The following is an 18,808-nucleotide window of genomic DNA, read 5'->3' on the forward strand; positions in this document are numbered from 1 at the left end:
CTGCTCTGACGTTGAACCGTGTGCTGCACTGGGTAAGTATGACCAACAGATCAAAACAAGCTCTAAACAAAGTGACCGCTGTGCCCTGATTGGTGCTCTGGCTTTGTGCTTCTTTCGTTTTGACATGTTACGTTTTTATAGACAAAGAAACCAAAAGGAACGACAGATTTCTGAAAATGTAGTGGAGGAAAAAGTCAGATATTAGACTTTGAAATGTAGTGGAGTGAAATTAAAAAGTCGCCCAGAATGGAAAAAAAACTTCAGTACAGATACACGAAAAAATACTTAAGTACAGAAACTAATTACTTTTACTCAGTTACTGTCCACCACTGGAGATATGTGAGATGTATTCTCTGCATGCATCACTGCATCTTTAGCATTCATGAAGCCAATTAAAAGTATGATTCCAAATTTCTTTATGAATTTAATCACTGTCATTTTTCCTTGTCCATAGACAAGCATAGGAACACATAAGAATGGGTTTGTATTAAAACACATTCGGCCTCCTAGAAGATATTAATGACAGACACAAATATGGTGCGTGGCAAAAATTTTCAACCCCATTAAAAGAAGTTGGATTTGTCTAGATTACAGATTGTTCCAGACAGTCATTTTGCTTTTAGCATACGTATTCAAAACCTTCAGACTAGTACTTGCTAGAACCACCTTTTACCACAAAAACAGCTTTAAGTCTGTTGGGGTAAGTTTCTACCAGCTTTGCACACTGTTGGAAGTGATTCTTTCATGCCAGCAGCACTGCTGTGTCTGATCCACTCGTACCTGTACAACACACACTAACATATCACCACGTCAGTGGTAATGCAACGCTGAGATTGATCAACCATCCAAATAGTACCTGCTCTGTGAGGGTCCATGGGGGTCCTGACCACTAAAAAACAGGGTAACAAAGTATCAGAGAAACAGATGGACTACAGTCTGTAACTGTAAAACTACAAAGTGCTCCTATACAGTAAGTGGAGCTGATAAAATGGACAATGAGCGTAGAAACAAGAAGGTGGTCATGATGTTATGCCTGATTGGCACATATACTTAGCTTATTACTATTTTAATTAATGCATGATATTTTAATAGATTGTGACATCATATTTGAAAAATTCTTCATTGTTTTTGAATATTATATTTTACTGAGGGATCGCAGTTCAACATAATTTGGTAGAATGATCCATACATAACTGTTGTTTTTCATTTGTTTACTTTTCCAGAAAATACTAGAACTATATCAATGAAAATAAATCAAGCGTTCGACAGCACACTCACAGACACAAGCAGTGCAATGTATATAAAGTACAGCAGTGACATCACAAGTTCAGTGAGTATGGCATATGTTTATATGCTTTTCATATCCAGCAAACACAAATTGTTAATAAAAATAAAATCTTTTTCAGATTAACAGTGTTTACCAGAGTGTACTTTCGTCTTCATACAAAGCTGGTTCTGCAAAAGTCATTCAGTTCAGGTAAGGCTGTTTATCTTCATATATATATATATATATATATATATATATATATATATATAGTCTAATCATTAAGCTTTTAAAGGAATACTCTGACTAGAGGCATAATTCTTAAAATATTTTGGTCACACTTTATTTGGATGGTCCCCTATAGATGCTCTACACTATATTGCCAAAAGTATTCAGTCACTCATCCAAATCACTTCCTTGGCCACAGTTGTATAAAACCAAGCACATAGGCCTACCTAGAACAGTGTAGAGAGCTTCATGGAATGGGTTTTCATGGTCGAGCAGCTGCATCCAAGCCTCACATCACCAAGTGCAATGCAAAGCATCAAATGCAGTGGTGTAAAGCACCGCCACTGAACTCTAGAGCAGTGTAGATATGTTCTCTGGCAATCCGATGTACGAGTCTGAGTTTGGTGGTTGCCAGGAGAACGGTGCTTGTCTGACTGCATTGTGCCAAGTGTAAACTTTGGTGGAGGGGGGATTATGGTGTGGGATCGTTTTTCAGGAGTTGGGCTCGGCCCCTTAGTTCCAGTGAAAGGAACTCTTAATGCTTCAGCACCAAGAGATTTTTGGATAATTTCATGCTCCCAACTTTGTGGGAACAGTTTGGGGACGGCCCCTTCCTGTTCCAACATGACTGCCCACCAACGCACAAAGCAAGGTCCATAAAGACATGGATGAGCGAGTTTGGTGTGGAAGAACTTGACTGGCCTTCACAGAGTCCTGACCTCAACCTGATAGAACACCTTTTCTATCATATTAAACCCTATGAATTAAGAATGGGATCTCACTCAATTTCACATGCGTGTGAAAGCAGAAGAGCGAATATAGGATATTTAGTTGAATGTAACTTAAAGCCAGACTGAGCATTTACAAAGCATCTACACTGGACCATCCAAATAAAGAATTACCAATTTTTTTTTTTCCCCAGTAACCGAGACAGGCTTTCTGTACATGGTTTATTAAATATTACTCAGAAAAAAACAAGAGGCACTAGGTCCAAATTAGCGATGGACACTTTTCATGCAACAAAAAACACAGATATACCTATGTGTGAATCCAATGTGTGGACACAATCGCTCTGTACATTTATGCCCTGATTTATGTTCTGTGTTTTTTTATTTATTTTTATTATTTTTTTTATCAGACCTGGCAGTGTGATAGCAGACATCAGCATTATAACAACAAGCAATACACTTGATTTTAGTGCAGCAAACATACAATTAGCTTCTGTTCTCAGTAACAAAGGATATGCAGTGAGTGCAGATTCATTTGCTGAAATTGGTAAGGTCATATTCACATCAAGCTTTTTATTACCTTTTAGTTTTGTTGTTTTAAAAACATAATAATTACAATTATAATATTAAAAGATAGTAGTAATATAAGTAATATACAGAGTAAATGTAAATATAGTATCTTTATTTATGCTTTGCATTCTGTGAGTTATTTGTCCTACAGTGCCACTCACAGTTATTAATTTAACTAATTGTATACTGTACAGGGAGATTCATTCGAAAGAGGCCCCGAATATTCTGCTGTAACTCCTGTTAGGATGAAGCATTTGAACCAAAAAATATACACTACATATCTTGACGTGTGTGTAATTGATAGCATTACATGCGATGCTTTAAGTGATCTACATTTTCTGCCAGACACATGAAGGGGTACGGGGCTCTGCACCAGGAAGTTGCAAACAGAGTTTAAACGTTGCAACGGCTGTCCGGCACCAACCTCATCGCTCCGACGCAGGGGCATTCCAGCTTGTTCCAAGCTCCATATACTGAGGAGCTCAATGCACATTGATTCATTCAGATTGCTTCATCCTAGAGAGAGTTATTACGGAATTTCGAGTGAATCTCCCTGTACTTTCACATGATTTTGTTGATATTGACATTTCACTTAATTTTAGCAAATGGAGTAATTTATTTATGGTTACATGAAATTTGTTAGACAAAGCTAACTTGGTGTCTCTGGCTTTTGTTTTCAGTGGAAAACGGCTTATATGATACAAGCAATGGCAACATTTACCCTGGAAAAAATATGGTTTTGACCTGTAAACCTCCAGCCTCAAGTACTGGAGGAATAAGCTGGAGTTTCAATGATTACAGTCTTGGTTCCAGTACTAAATATCAAATCAGTACTGATGGGAAAATCCTCACTGTGACAAGCACCAGTGATCAGGACAGTGGTATGTCATGATTAATTGATAAGGTATGATGATATTTTTCTATTTGTTCATATCAGGTGAGTTACCGAAGCTTCTGAGTGCAGTGACTAGTCAACTAGTATACTGATGTATTTTGGAGGAGTTGATACTCAAATCCAGTCACATCTGTATTTAAACGGCTGTCAACAAGGAGGAAAACACACAAAGAGTGTTAAAGTCTTTGTAGAAAAGCTGCAATGTATTGAACACTTTGAATATCAATTAATCTGAAAACAGATGAAACTTTACACATTTTAAATGAATTTGATAAACCATACTTTGCTCGGGGGTGACCTCCACTGCATGTACAAAAATAACTTATGTGCACACTCGGATCATTTTTATGCACACAAACTGCACCAGCACTTGATTGTACTAAATGATTCAGTGAGTGCTAATGTTAAAGCACTTTTTCAGTACAAGGCTTAAGATTTGTGGAGAAGGCAGGCCCAGTCACCCCATTTAACCCTTGTGTGGTGTTCAGATTTGTGGGACCCTGGCTACAGCTGCTAAAGGAGAACCCTACGCTGGCCACTTGTGATATTTTAAACATCTGGTATTTTTACATAACTTGTTATTGCTGTACTGATTTAAAAAAAAACAATAATGTGGTGGGTCCACCAGACCACTGAGTAACAAACACATCAACACCACACAAGGGCTAAATGAGTAGACTTACTATTTGATTGCTCTTCTGCAATTTCTGTAATGTCTGTAATTAGGGATGGCCAGGGGTGGAGTGAGGGGTTCTAAAAATGTTTTTAACCCTAAAAAAACAGAATTCTTTTTTTATCTGCAATATGGCACTGATGGTGGCCAGAGTCAGAGACCATCCCCCATATTAGCAAATCTCTGTAGTGTGTCTAAACCCTGGTCCTGGAGGCCCACTGCCCTGCACGTTTTTGTGTTTTTCCAGTTCTGACACATCTGATCCAACTAATTAGCCCATTATCAGACCATAAATGAGTTCAAATGGGTGCGTTAAAGCAGGAAAAGTGAGGCAGTGAGGCTCCAGGGCCTGGGCTGAGGAACACTGTACTAGCTGACTGGTGAAAATGAATAGTTGATTGACAAGCTAACTAAAATTAAGTTTAGGGATGACAATGTATATGTCAATAAGTCATTTCTGTTTCTTCTGCTTTTTTGCTTCTTCTTCTTCTTCTTCTTATCATTATTATTATTATTATTATTATTATTATGCAACATTTTAATTGAATATTGTTCATCATAGGACCTAAATATTTTTCTTTTCTTTTTTTTATAGTTTCAAAAGTAGTTTCAGATACAGAACTGAAATCATCACTGTAAAAGCTTTTTTCCTGATCTTAATGATTTATCAGTTACTTTAATCATAATATTCTCTTTGCCTTACAGGTAAATATGCGTGCAGAACGACTGTAAACTCAATGGCGTACATAATCTTTCAAACAATAACAGTTCAGCCATTTCCCAACGTCAATGTGAATTCCTCAAAAACGTTGAAATGTGATGGTTCACCCATCACTCTGCAGTGCTGTGCTGCGAGCGCCTATGCAGTTCAGTGGAGCTTGGCTGATCCAGCTGGGCCGCTAACAGGTCATAAACACAAACAGCAGACACATCTTCTTTATTTAGTTTGAGCAGATTAACTGTGAAACAATGAAAGTATCAATGTGTATCCCGCACTAGTTTAAGCTTTTTCAATATCTGTTCTCACAAACCAGCCATTAGGGGTGTACTTTGTGTACTTCTGGCGCCGGTCCCAAGCCCGGATAAATGGTGAGGGTTGTGTCAGGAAGGGCATCCGGCGTAAAACTTGTGCCAAAACTATCATGCGGATCACAAATATGATTGCCATACCGGATCGGTCGAGGCCCGGGTTAACAACGACCGCCTCCGGTGCTGTTGACCAGCAGGGTGCCTGTGGAAATTGGACTACTGTAGGTCGAAGACCATCAAAGAGGAGAGGAGGAAGGCGGGTTAGAAGGCAGCGAGAGAGAAGGAAAGGCAGGAGTGTGGAGGTTAGAGTAGGGACTCTGAACATAGGGACAATGACTGGTAAAGGCAGAGAGCTTGCAGACATCATGGAGAGAAGGCAGGTAGATATTCTGTGTGTCCAGGAGACCAGATGGAAAGGAAGCAAGGCCAGGAACATTGGAGGTGGATTCAAACTGTTCTATCATGGTGTAGAGAAGAGAAATGCAGTAGGGATAATCCTAAAGGAACAGCTTGTGAAAAGTGTTCTGGATGTAAAGAGAGTGTCAGACAGGATCATGAGCCTGAAGTTGGAGGTTTTTGGTGTAATTTTGAATGTGGTCAGTTCATATGCACCACAGGTTGGTTGTCAGTTAGAAGAGAAAGAGGAATTTTGGAGTAAGATGGATGAAGTGGTAGATGGTGTCCCTAGAGAGGAGAGATTGGTGATTGTTGCAGACTTCAATGGACATGTTGGTAAAGTGAACAGAGGGGATGAAGAGGCGCTGGGTATGTATGGTGTGAAAGAAAAAAATGCGGAAGGTCAGATGGTTGTAGATTTTGCAAAGAGAATGGAAATGACTGTATTTTCAGAAGAGGGAAGAACACAGGGTGACATACAAGAGTGGAGGGAGGTGCACACAGGTGGATTACCTAGAGACCCTTCTTAGTCCCACAACAGGGAAATTTCACCTCCACATTTAACCCATCCATTAAGTGAAACACCACGTACACACTAGTGAGCACACACACACTAGGGGGCAGTGAGCACACTTGCCCGGAGGATGTACAGCAGGTTAGGCTGATAAAGGATAGAGAGGGAAATGTACTAGTGAGTGAACAGAGAGTGTTGAGTAGATGGAAGGAGTACTTTGAAGAACTAATGAATGAGGAAAACGAGAGAGAGAGAGGAGGACAATGGGGGGAGAGATAGTGGATCAGGAAGTGCAGAGAATTAGTAAGGTGGAAGTGAGGGCAGCTTTAAAAAGGATGAAGAATGGAAAGGCAGTTGGTCCAGATGACATACCTGTGGAGGTATGGAGATGTTTAGGAGAGAAGGCAGTGGACTTTTTAACCAGGTTTTTTAACAAAATCATGGAGAGTGAGAGGATGCCTGATGAGTGGAGAAGCAGTGTACTGGTCCCCATTTTTAAGAACAAAGGTGATGTGCAGAGCTGCAGTAACTACAGAGGTATAAAGTTGATGAGCCACACCATGAATGTATGGGAAAGAGTTGTTGAAGCAAGGCTAAGGCGAGAGGTTCAGATCAGTGAGCAGCAGTTTGGTTTCATGTCCGGAAAGAGTACCACAGATGCAATTTTTGCATTGAGAGTGTTGGTAGAGAAGTACAGAGAAGGTCAGAAGGAGCTACATTGTGTCTTTGTGGATTCAAGGATTCAAGGATTCAAGGAGATTTTATTGTCATTCGCATCACATGGTACATGAGGTGGAACGAAATTAAGATCTCATGGTCCAGTTTACACCCAAGAGCTGTTATTAAAATAGATAAATATAAGCAAATAGATACAAAAAAACACAAAATAGAAAAGTACACAAGAGAGGGAGAGTAGGAGAGTAGGCCGTTAGCAGCAATATGAAGTCCAGAGTGCAAGTTTGCTATAGCAGCATGATATTGAATTAGAGCAGTGGATAAAGTGTCTAGATAAAGTGTCTCAGTGCGGTTTAAAGTGACAGTGTTTGTAACAGTAATTGTTCTTGTAAGTGTCAGTGCAGTGTGTTCAGTTGGAATTTAAGAGCCTTACAGCTTCTGGTATGAAGCTGTTTCTGAGTCTGGTTGTTTTGCACTTGATGCTCCGCAGCCTCCTGCCTGAGGGGAGTGGGACAAAAAGTGCGTGTGCTGGGTGGGTGGGATCCTTCCTGATGCAGGTAGCCCTTTTCCTGCATCTGGAGGTGTAAATGTCTGTGGTGCTGGGGAGGCTGACTCCAACAATCCTCTGTGCAGCCTTCACCACCCTCTGCAGTGCTTTCCTATCTGCAGCAGAGCAGCTTCCATGCCACACGTTGATGCTGGAGCACACGACGCTCTCCACCACACATCTGTAGAAGGAGGTGAGGACTGCCCTCCCGAGTCCAGCTCGTCTCAGCCTCCTGAGGAAGTAGAGCCGCTGATGTGCCTTCCTGACCAGAGTGGAAGTGTTGTTGCTCCAGGTGAGGTTGCTGCTCAGGTGCACACCCAAGTACCTGTAGCTGTCGACCACTTCCACCTCAGAACCTCCAATGTGCAGAGGGAGGTGGTCATGATGGCCCCTTCTGAAGTCCACAATCATCTCCTTCGTCTTCTTTACGTTGATGCAGAGATTGTTTTCTCTGCACCAACCCTCCAGGTGTTCCACCTCCTGCCTGTAGTTGGACTCATCCCTGTTTGTGATGCATCCAACCACTGCTGTGTAGTCCGCAAACTTCACAATATGACAGCCTGGATGGATAGGTGAGCAGTCATATGTAAGCAGTGTAAACAGGAGGGGGCTCAACACACAGCCCTGAGGGGAGCCAGTGCTGAGGATTATGGTGGGGGAGGAGATGTTGTGGATCCTCACAGACTGCGGCCTGTTGGTCAGAAAGTCTAGGACCCATATCCCTAGAGAAGGCATATGATAGGGTGCCAAGAGAGGAATTGTGGTACTGTATGAGGAAGTCAGGTGTAGCTGAAAAGTATGTAAAAGACAGGAGGCTGAGCTGGATGTAGCGGAGATGAAGATGCTGAGATTTTCGTTGGGAGTGACGAGGCTGGACAAGATTAGAAATGAGCAGATCAGAGGGACAGTGAAGGTGGAGCAGTTTGGAGATAAAGCCAGAAAGGCCAGGTTGAGATGGTTTGGACATGTGTTGAGGAGGAATAGTGGATATATTGGTCAAAGAATGTTGGAGTTGGAGCTGCCGGGTAGAAGGAGAAGAGGTAGACCTCAGAGAAGGTTTATGGATGTAGTGAAGGTGGATATTGAGATGGTTGGTGTAAAAGCAGAGGAGGCAGTGGATATGGCAAGATGGAGGCAGATGATCCGCTGTGGCGACCCCTAAAGGGAGCAGCCGAAAGAAGAAGAAGAAGAAGAAGTATCTGTTCTCACAAACCTCACAAACCCGTTTTCCCTGGAACATATGTGTAGTGGCACAATGCAACAGTACAGGCGGGCCTATGAATTTGATAGATAGGCCTATGAATTTGGTCGGAATGTAGGAGCTAAGCCTTCCGAGATGTAGAATACAGAAACAAGGTGATAAACAATTCATTTCTTATAACTAGAAACTGCAAAACTGTAAATATTTACTATTTGAAATTTAACATTTATATGTGTAAGTTGAATGCCTGAGATCCCGAAAAAAATTCAGGACAGCTTGGCCAGTTAAAGGATTTCAGCATGTGAATGTAATTTCTAACTTAAAAAATAATTTTTAAATTCTTTTAAAATGTGATTTGTACTGTTTCAGTACATGCAGTAGAGAAATACTTTACCAGAGTAAACAGAGAAACATTTTTCTATGATTGCCTCAAAGGTTTTTTTTCCTGAAGCCCATTTCTCTTTTTGTGTAGACCCAATGACAGGTTGCAACACCTATACGGCCTCAGGTAGCATCGTGGGGAACTGTAACATCACGGATAAAATTCTCATATTCAATTGGGCAGTCCGTGAACTCAACGGAAACCTCTACACTTCTGGATCTGTCAAAATAAATCTGACATCAAAAAGTGAGTTGTTTATTTATCCTTCTATAGGACATTGTTCTGGATGTTCTGAAAAAAAACACCAAAATGGTAAAAATCTGACTTTCTAGCTGAACAAGTGCAGGAACTGTATTGGCTTTGTTTAAAGTGTAGTGAGGGGTGTGGTGCACAACCTAAACCAGGGTAGATTAATGACAAAAAATCTGTTACAAACACTGCTCCGCTATTGTTACAAGCCAAAGAACCCTTCATTGGTATTATATAGATCCCTTTTTAATACAAATGTACAGTTGTCCAGAAAGTCACAGGATGACATTATTTACAAACAAACATGACCACATTGGAGAGCACAGTTTATAGGGGCTATAATGTGGAAATTCGAGTGTTTTGGATGTTTTTAGATGTAACGGGGAGTGAGGTGGCGGACGCATATGCGGAAATAAGCGAGATTTATTAAGGGAAAATCCAGGGTAATGGTCATAACAGCCCAGGTTCAAGTAGCCAATTCGGAATGATCGTGAGGCAGACATGACAGACTAACTAGAATTGAACTGAACAGAACAAAACATCCAACACAGCAAACAAAGATTCAAACAAACATACAGCAAACAAAGACCAGCAAACACAAAGGGCAAACACAGGGCTTAAATACACACCAGGAAGATGAGGGACAGGTGAAAACAATCAGGGGCGGAGTCACAAAACAAGGGGCATGAATCAAAACAAATGCACATGGAAGACCAAAACAAAAAAGCACATGGAGTGGGAGGAGCCAATCATGACATTAGATTGTAAGTAGTTTCAAAACAGCTAACACCTCAACACAGATGATTTTGGCTAACAGATTCTGCACAGATTTTTTAGCAGATAAAGCCTCAAAAGTTGGGTTACTGTGGTTGGGGTTGGAGAAATCTCTGCCTAAGACTTTCACATGTGCACACACCATCTGGTATCTATAGTAAGCTAAGCTGACTACAGCTGTCAGGATTTTGCCAGATCCTGCTTGGATATCTGTATGTCCTTCATCATGGATATACGACAGTCATGAACTGGAGGTTAGGGAACCAGCCTTGGGACCATAAGGTCGCCGGTTCGATCCCCTGAGCTGACAGTATGTGTCTGAAGTGCCCTTGAGCAAGACACCTAACCCCCAACTGCTCCCTGGGTGCCATGGATAAGCCTGCCCACCTCGCTGACTGAATTTTGACTTTTGACTGATTGAACTATTTACACATGATAGGTCCCCGAAGCAAAGTTTACTACAACCTCATTTCCAAAAAAGTTGGGATGATGTGCAGAATGTAAATAAAAATAAAATGCAATGATATGCAAATCATGTAAACCACATTTTAAAGGAAAATAGTGGAAAGACGGCAAATCAAATGAATCAAAATTGAGAAATGTTATTGTTTTTTGAAAAATATTTGCCCATTTTGAATTTGATGCCAACAACACATTACAAAACATTTGGGATGGGAGCATGTTTACCATTATGTCTCATCACCACTTATTTTAATAACACTGGGTAAGCATTTGTAAACTGAGGAGACCAATTACAATAGTTTTGAAAGTGAAATGTTTTCCCACTCTTTTGTGATGTAGGATTTCAGCTGCTCAACAGTGCAGGGTCTCTTCTACCATAGAGCCATAGAGTTGTAACATAGATAGAATGTGGTTTGGCATCGTCTTCACTGAAAAAGACGTCGTCTGGATGTTTTTTTACATTTTGCACACCATCCCAACTTTTGTGGAAATGGGGTTGTATTAAAAGTTTTATTGTTAGTTTTCATTCATAGCAGAGTTGTAGGTTAATAATCTAGTAATAATTTTAGATCATGCTCTGCACTCTCCTACATCAACCAATTTCTTCAATATTCTGAAAGATCATTTTTATGTTTGAACATCTTTGCTCGCCACCTTTTCTCTAATATTTTGTCCCCCACCCCCAACAGATTTGTACTGCTACAATGATCAATTTGGAGGTGGGAATTTAGATGCCTATGCGACTAGTGCCTGTGATGCAGACAGCATTGGCAATGTGACAGCTCGCTGTAAATCCAACCTAACAGACACAACAAAAGGTTACTGGGCCATTGAAAACACTAACTGTATCTTGCGTGCCCTCCAGAACCTGCTAGAAAGAGCTAAGGTAATATAACTTTCCTGTTTCTATCAAATGCATTAGCCAGTGAGCAGATACGATGTTTTGACTCTCCATAGTGAACCATTATGCTTTTTTTTGTAGAATTTACAAGCTGTGGACGTTCCACAGTTTATGGCTGAACTCCAAAACGTCACTGAAATATTTGCTGATAAGATAACAGACTCTACTGTGAATACATTAACAACTGTGGACTTGCTAAAAATCATTGCCAATGTCTCACAGTCATTCAGGGTTGATAAGTCCATTATGACGGTATGTATGGTCTTTCATGGCAAATTTGAATTTGATATATTTGTTGTTTTGTGCATTTTATTACATGTGATGAATGAAATAACTTGTTGGTGCAATATTTAATCATTTTTCAGAATTTCCTAAAAACAGTGGATGTTATTGGGTCAAAGCAAGCTCAGAATACATGGCAGAAGTTGAACGCAGGCAACACAACTGATAACGCAAGCTCTGTACTTCTGAGGTCTACTGAGGACATGGGGAGCACACTAACAGACACAAGCTTTAGCATAATCACAAACAGCACTCAACTGAACAGAACTAAAACTTCTGGTTCATTTTTTGGAACATTTGGCACAAATTTCTCTACACAGATAGATATCCCAGTGTTTAATGGACTGACTTCAATTACCACCATAGTTTTCACAGCTTTTGACAATGTCTTGCCTGTTCGAAATACAACTTACAATGGCAATCAAACCAAAATCAATGGAGACGTGGCTGCAATTATTGTAAACAATACAGTTTACAACCTTTCCCTTACCTTTGATGTTAAAAACACATCACTGGGAAGCCCTCAGTGTGTCTTCTGGAACTTCAGTCTTTTGGATGAGATTGGAGGATGGGACTCAACTGGATGTGAAGTAAAGCCTTTAGTGAATGAGACTGGCAAGTTTAAGTGCGAATGCAACCACACAACCTCATTCTCAATCCTGATGTCACCATTTTTTGTGGACAATCTTATTTTAGGTTTCATAACCTTCATCTGTGTCGGCATTTCAATGATCTGCTTAATTTTGGCCCTCATTATTGAGATCATCGTATGGAAGCCATTGACCAGGAATGACACAGCCTACATGCGCCACGTCTCCATGGTCAACATCGCTCTGTCCCTCCTGATTGCGGACATATGCTTCATCATTGGAGCAGCTATTGTTAACAAAGGAGAACCAACACCAGTGGGTCCCTGCACTACAGCAACGTTCTTCATGCACTTCTTTTACCTTGCTCTCTTCTTCTGGATGTTGTTCTCAGCACTGCTGCTCTTGTATCGCATAACTTTGGTGTTTTCCAGAATGTCCAAAGCTGTGATGATGGTCATAGCATTCTTTCTTGGCTATGGGGCCCCATTATTGATAGCCGTCATCACTGTGGCGTCAACAGCTGGAGGTGGAGGATACATCCAGGAGGAGAACGCCTGTTGGCTGAACTGGAATAAAACAAAGGCCATGCTGGCGTTTGTGATTCCTGCTCTGACTATTGTAGCTATAAACTTCCTGGTGCTGCTTGTGGTCGTTTGCAAGATGATAAGTAGGGGAGTTGGTAACGTCTCTGAGCCAGATGAGAAAAATGCCATAGTGGTGATTGCCAGATGTGTGGCCATTTTAACCCCTCTCTTTGGTCTGACCTGGGCATTCGGCATCGGGACCATGGTGTCATCTGCTTTAGGGATTCACATTGTGTTTGCAATCCTTAATTCACTGCAGGTACTAATCTTTTATTCATGTATTTATAACTTAAATCTTGATTGTTGATTTGAAACTTAAAATATCATCATTGTTGCTCATTTCAACCAATTGTTTTTTTCCCAATCAGGCGTAACATTCTGACCACCTCCTTGTTTCTAGGCTCATTGTCCATTTCATCAGCTCTACTTACTGTATAGGAGCACCTTGTAGTTCTAGAATTACAGACTGTAGTCCATCTGTTTCTCTGATACTAGTCCCCTTATTAGTCCCCTTTTACCCTGTTCTTCAGTGGTCAGGACCCCATGGACCCTCACAGAGCAGGTACTATTTGGGTGGTGGATCATTCTCAGCACTGCAGTGACACTGCAGTCCATGGGGGTCCTAACCACTGAAGAACAGGGTAAAAGGGGGTTAACAAAGTATCAGAGAAACAGATGGACTACAGTCTGTAACTGTAGAGCTACAAAGTGCAGCTATACAGTAAGTGGAGCTGATAAAATGGACAGTGAAACAAGGAGGTGATCAGAATTTTATGTCTGATTGGTGTATGTTAAACGTTTGATTTTTTAATGTCAAATCTAATGTCAGACACTCCTCAGACTATTGACTTATCATGGAATCACATCATCTTTTCTCAAAGTGTGATAACTTGTTACAAATTACAAATTGCCAAACTTAACTAAAAACACATGTGTTTACATAACTATTGCTACCAAAAACAAGCAGTTGTTTTTGTTCCTCTACCTGGAGTTAATGGGCCTCCATAGCTGTACAATTCTTTAAACTCGTTAAACTATGAAAAATCTTCGACCTGCTTAATGAGTCAAGTTGTCTTCTTCATCTCTTCAAAGGGCTTCTTTATTTTTGTGTTTGGAATTCTCCTGGATAGTAAGGTATTTATTCTCTCTTTGGCATCTTTTTCTTGCTCAATTCTCAAACGCAAGTAAGAATTTCAGGCTAAAAAATCAGTGCATTTAAAATATATACATTGATCTGTTTTATGATCACAGATCCGTGAGGAGCTGGTAGGAAAACTGTCTATAAAGAATTTCAGCTTCAGCCAAACCAAGGTAAGTTCCCTTTCATATCAGATCACTGCATTTCAGTGTTTTGTGCACTTACCTTAAATTTATAATGGATTGTTATTGAACCATGTTTTACTTTGTCTCCTTCAACATTATAGACTACTAGTCTCTTCTCGTCCCGGAGAAGTAAGTGTTGAGCTGACAGATTTTATCTCTCTTTACTTGATATAAGGGGTCCTTCTAAAAATTGCTGGAAGAAAAAAAATGTTGCTATTACATTATACAGTGTCCATCTTATCTGTTTAAACAAAATATCATTTTATGGAAGCCGATGCTCAACAATTTGGGATCCCTTTTGTCACATTTTTTGTTTTATACCACACCAGTTTTCTTCATTGAGTGATAGGTCTAGACTACAGGCAGGCCAGTTTAGCGGTTTACCATGCTGTTGTAATACAGGCAGAATGTGGTTTGACTTGCAGAAATAATCAAGGTCTTCCCTGAAAAAGACACAGTCTGGATGGCAACATATGTCGCAAAAATCAGTATATATTGTTTAGCATGAAGTCACCCATGCCATGTGTACCATCACATATACTGGCTTTTGAACTGTGCGCTAAAAACAAGCCGGAATTTTTAGAAGAAACCCACAGGTCACTTTTCCTCTTTACCTTAGTCCAACTTAAAAGAGCTTGGGCCCAGAGAAGACAGCACTTTTTTCTGAACCTTGTTCATATATGGTGTCTTTTTTGCATGGTAGAGTTTAAACTTGCATTTGTGGATGCAGTGATGAACTGTGTGTGTGTACAGACACATAATGAGTTGCACCTGTGCATGAGTTATATGGTCCATGCATGTGCCTTACAAACAGCATGGAACACAATACTTGAGTTTACCTGTTAAAAATAACTTTTATTGCCTTTTTAGTACCTTGCATTGAATTATGCTGGACACATAACAAATTGTTATGTATCATGTACAGTTATGCATTCAACCTGAACAGTATCCTGCTCTATAAAACGGGACCTAACTTTTGCTTGTTGTTTGCAGATGCATACAACGTATCAAACGCCAGCGGAGCCCCAGCTTCATCTACAAACAACTCAGACACATTTATGAATATAAATGAGTGATATAAATGCAACTGCCTCACCAAAAAATTTAATGCTTTACTGCATGAATTGTGAAATACATGTAAAAACATCTTTTGAAAGTTGCATAATTTATAAATAATACGAAACAAAATAAGAAAAATATATACACAGATTTTTTGAGAGGAGCATTTTCTATTTTCTTGCCAAATGGTAAAAGCATACAGCATGTAATTTTGATTAAAATCTAAAGCAGTAATCTTGGTATTCATTAGATTATGGGACTATTGCACTTCTCTCTTTTGAGACCCCGATTCCTGTACAGATTTTATCTACATTTTATTTTGTAATCAGAGGTGAGATCAGATCACTTTCTGAATCAATTATAGTGATAATCATTGCATTAAGAATCTTGCTTTACTGATTAAACAGTATTTAAAGAATAATAAAATGAGTGGTAATGATTTTACTTTTTTACAGCTATGCAATAGAGTGTAGTTTTTTAGCTTCAGGCATTGATCATCATTTTTTTCTCTCTTTTCTGTAAATATTGTTCAGTTTGGTTGTTTTGGTTTCTGTTGTCATCTAAATTCGATTAAAACTAACAACTGTTTTCAGTTTGCTTAGCTAGTTTTATTTTAGTCCTGTGCTCAAGATGCTTGAAAAATCTTATATATATGTCTTGAAAAATTCAAACATAATTTTTTAAATTAAAGTACTTCGAATATTCTTTTCATGTGTAGTTACACTGATTTTATATACCATTACGTCTGTCCTGGTTGTCTGTGTAACAGGAATTTTGTATTTTATTTGGAAGGGTAAAAAAAAAAAAAACCCAACAAAACAAAGAATAATAATACGGCCACACACTACTAACACACCGTCAATAACAAGCAATGGTGTTCAGTGTTGAAATGGCCTTAAATTAGCTAAAAACTGCACACTGACTTATTTATGGCTCAAAGATTAGGACTTGGAACTTGACTTAAGACTTGTCTGTGTTGACTGGGACCTGATTTGAGACTCGCCTGTCTTGGGACTTGACTTGGGACTTGAGTGTAAAGGTAGATAAGTATATGCCTGACTAAACATACACACACACACACACACACACACTCACACACACACACACACACACACACTATATGTATATATATATGAAATTTACATAGGATATAAAGGACAACATGCATTTTCAAATTATATCAAACACTGAAAATCAACGAAAAATCAACGAAAATGGAGATGTGAGGTTTTGTTCCCGACAACAGCGATATATGCATACATATGTTTTTGACATAATTTGAAAATACCCATAGTCCTATATATTGTGTGTAAATTCCATGATGAACGAGCTAAAAGAAATGACCAAAAATTACTTGGGAAAAAATTTTATTCCATTGACTTACATTTAAAGTAGAGTATGTTTTTTCCTTCTCCTGTAAAGTTACCATTTTGGAGATTTGGTTTTTTTTTTTTTTTAACTTTATTTATAGAATTTCTTTGAAAGACAGAACAAGAAAAAACAAACCCTTTTGATCCCGCCCCACCCCCCCAAAGCAACACATAACACATTGTAAAGAGGTGTATAAAAAGTGCACACATACAAACAAATATAATATGAATCTCCCACATCTATAAGTAATTGTCACAAGCATATATCCACATAGTTATATACATACAAAATAGTAATTATTATGGTTAAAAAAAAAAAAAAAAAAAAAAAAAAAAAAAAAAGGTCTGCACCCGATAAACGCCCATTTTACCTGCTCTGTATTGTCTATGACCATAGACTATACCAAATTGTTAAACAAGCGACACTAGAATTTTTCGCCGTAACTGTATAAGTAGGAAAATTACTGTAGGGTGTATCAGGTTAGTGAAATGCTTTCTACAAATTCCATAAACGGGGTCCAGGTTTTAATAAATTTAGCCTCATCTCATATTCAGCCTCATTATATCTCATCTTCTCTAGTGGAATCATAGCCAGTACTTGCGTGACCCATTGTTTGAAGGAAGGGGGTTTCACTGATTTCCACCCTCGGAGAATCAGCCTCCGGGCCATTAATGTTGTGAAGGCTATAGCGTTAGACTGGAGAGCAGTAAGATGTTCTTCTAGTCCCACAATCTCCTAATTTCCTAATTAGTTCTCCTAATCCCACAATCGCCATTGTGGGATTAGGATCCACTGTCCCCCCACATATATAGGAGACTGCTTCAAAGATCTTCTCACAAAAATCTGTTAATAAATTGCATGACCAGAACATATGACCTAGTGTGGCTGGACTGTGATGGCATCTTGGACATCCCGGATTGATTCCGGGGAAGATTTTGGCTAGTTTTGCATTTGAATAATGTAATCTATGGGTAATTTTAAATTGGATGAGTCCATGTCTAATGCAGAGGGAGGTGGTATGTATACGATTCAAGCTATGTTGCCAGGTCTCCTCAGAGAGCACTGTTCCTAAGTCCTCCTCCCAAGCTTGTTTCGTGGTCTCGCTATTAGGGTGGCTGATTTCTTGAATTAGTCTATATATTTTTGATATAGCTCCCTTACCCTGTGGATCTGATTCCAAGATGTGGTCGATTACATTTTTAGGTGGTGTGGAAGGGAAAGGGAGGTGTTTTTTTGCAAAACTACGCGCCTGGAGATATCTGAAAAAGTGGTTCTTAGGGATGTTGTGGTTTGTCTGCAACATATCAAAGGAGGCAAATGTGCCCTCTAAATAGCAGTCACCAAAGAATATAAGTCCATTCCTGTGCCATAATTTAAAAGCTGTGTCTGTTTGGGACGGAGGGAACAGGTGATTATCTATTAGCGGGAGGAAGACAGTAGCTTGGTTAAAGTGAAAGTGCTTTCTAAATTGGAACCATATTTTAAGAGAATTCTTAATGGTCGGGCCCAAATTGTGAGAGCTTAGGCCAGTAGGCAAGGCACAGCTTAAGAGAGAGATAGGGGAAAGATGTGGATTTGATGCAATTTCCATGGTCGCCCACATCGGGCCTTGGTTATATTTATGAACTGACATCCAGTACTTCAGCTTAAAGATATTGGCAGCCCAGTAATAGAACAGAAAATTAGGTAAGCCCAGTCCCCCCCTGCCTCTGGGCACCTCCAAGTAGTTCCTTTTAATGCGTGGGTGAGAGTTGCTCCAGATAAATGTGGTGATGTAGCTATTTAGAGTGTTGAACCAGGATTTGGTTAACAGAATTGGGATCATTTGAAATAAGTATAAGAATCGTGGCAGAACTGTCATTTTAACTATATTTATTCGGCCTGCCAAAGAGATCGGAAGCCGTGACCATCCTTGTAAGTCTTGTTTAGTACGCTCTAAAAGTGCCTTAAAATTGCGGTCATAGAGATCTTCATAGAGTTGTGTAACATTAACACCCAAATAGGTAAAAGAGTAGCGTTCTAATTTAAAGGGGAATTTACTATAGTCAATGGATCTTGCTTGCTGGTTCATGGGGAAAAGTAAGCTTTTAGAGAAATTTAGTTTGTAGCCT

The 18,808-nt window shown here is 39.6% G+C and overlaps 1 protein-coding gene across 1 annotated transcript in view; it reads left to right on the forward strand.

Annotated features, from left to right (window-relative positions):
• LOC108440794 (adhesion G protein-coupled receptor F5-like) overlaps positions 1-15,954 on the forward strand; it is a 37,988-nt gene extending 22,034 nt beyond the window's left edge. The window contains exons 11-23 of the mRNA XM_017719890.2: positions 1,224-1,330; positions 1,407-1,477; positions 2,631-2,767; positions 3,471-3,671; positions 5,064-5,264; positions 9,193-9,348; positions 11,277-11,473; positions 11,570-11,740; positions 11,854-13,203; positions 14,037-14,078; positions 14,196-14,255; positions 14,369-14,396; positions 15,261-15,954. Of these exons, the coding sequence (XP_017575379.2) occupies positions 1,224-1,330; positions 1,407-1,477; positions 2,631-2,767; positions 3,471-3,671; positions 5,064-5,264; positions 9,193-9,348; positions 11,277-11,473; positions 11,570-11,740; positions 11,854-13,203; positions 14,037-14,078; positions 14,196-14,255; positions 14,369-14,396; positions 15,261-15,343 (2,804 nt within the window). The 3' untranslated portion in view covers positions 15,344-15,954. The remainder of the gene's footprint in view (positions 1-1,223; positions 1,331-1,406; positions 1,478-2,630; positions 2,768-3,470; positions 3,672-5,063; positions 5,265-9,192; positions 9,349-11,276; positions 11,474-11,569; positions 11,741-11,853; positions 13,204-14,036; positions 14,079-14,195; positions 14,256-14,368; positions 14,397-15,260) is intronic.
• Positions 15,955-18,808: the final 2,854 nt, after the last annotated feature.

This window comes from Pygocentrus nattereri, chromosome 4 (genome assembly GCF_015220715.1).
Source record: "Pygocentrus nattereri isolate fPygNat1 chromosome 4, fPygNat1.pri, whole genome shotgun sequence".
In the NCBI taxonomy this organism is placed as follows: Eukaryota; Metazoa; Chordata; class Actinopteri; order Characiformes; family Serrasalmidae; genus Pygocentrus; species Pygocentrus nattereri.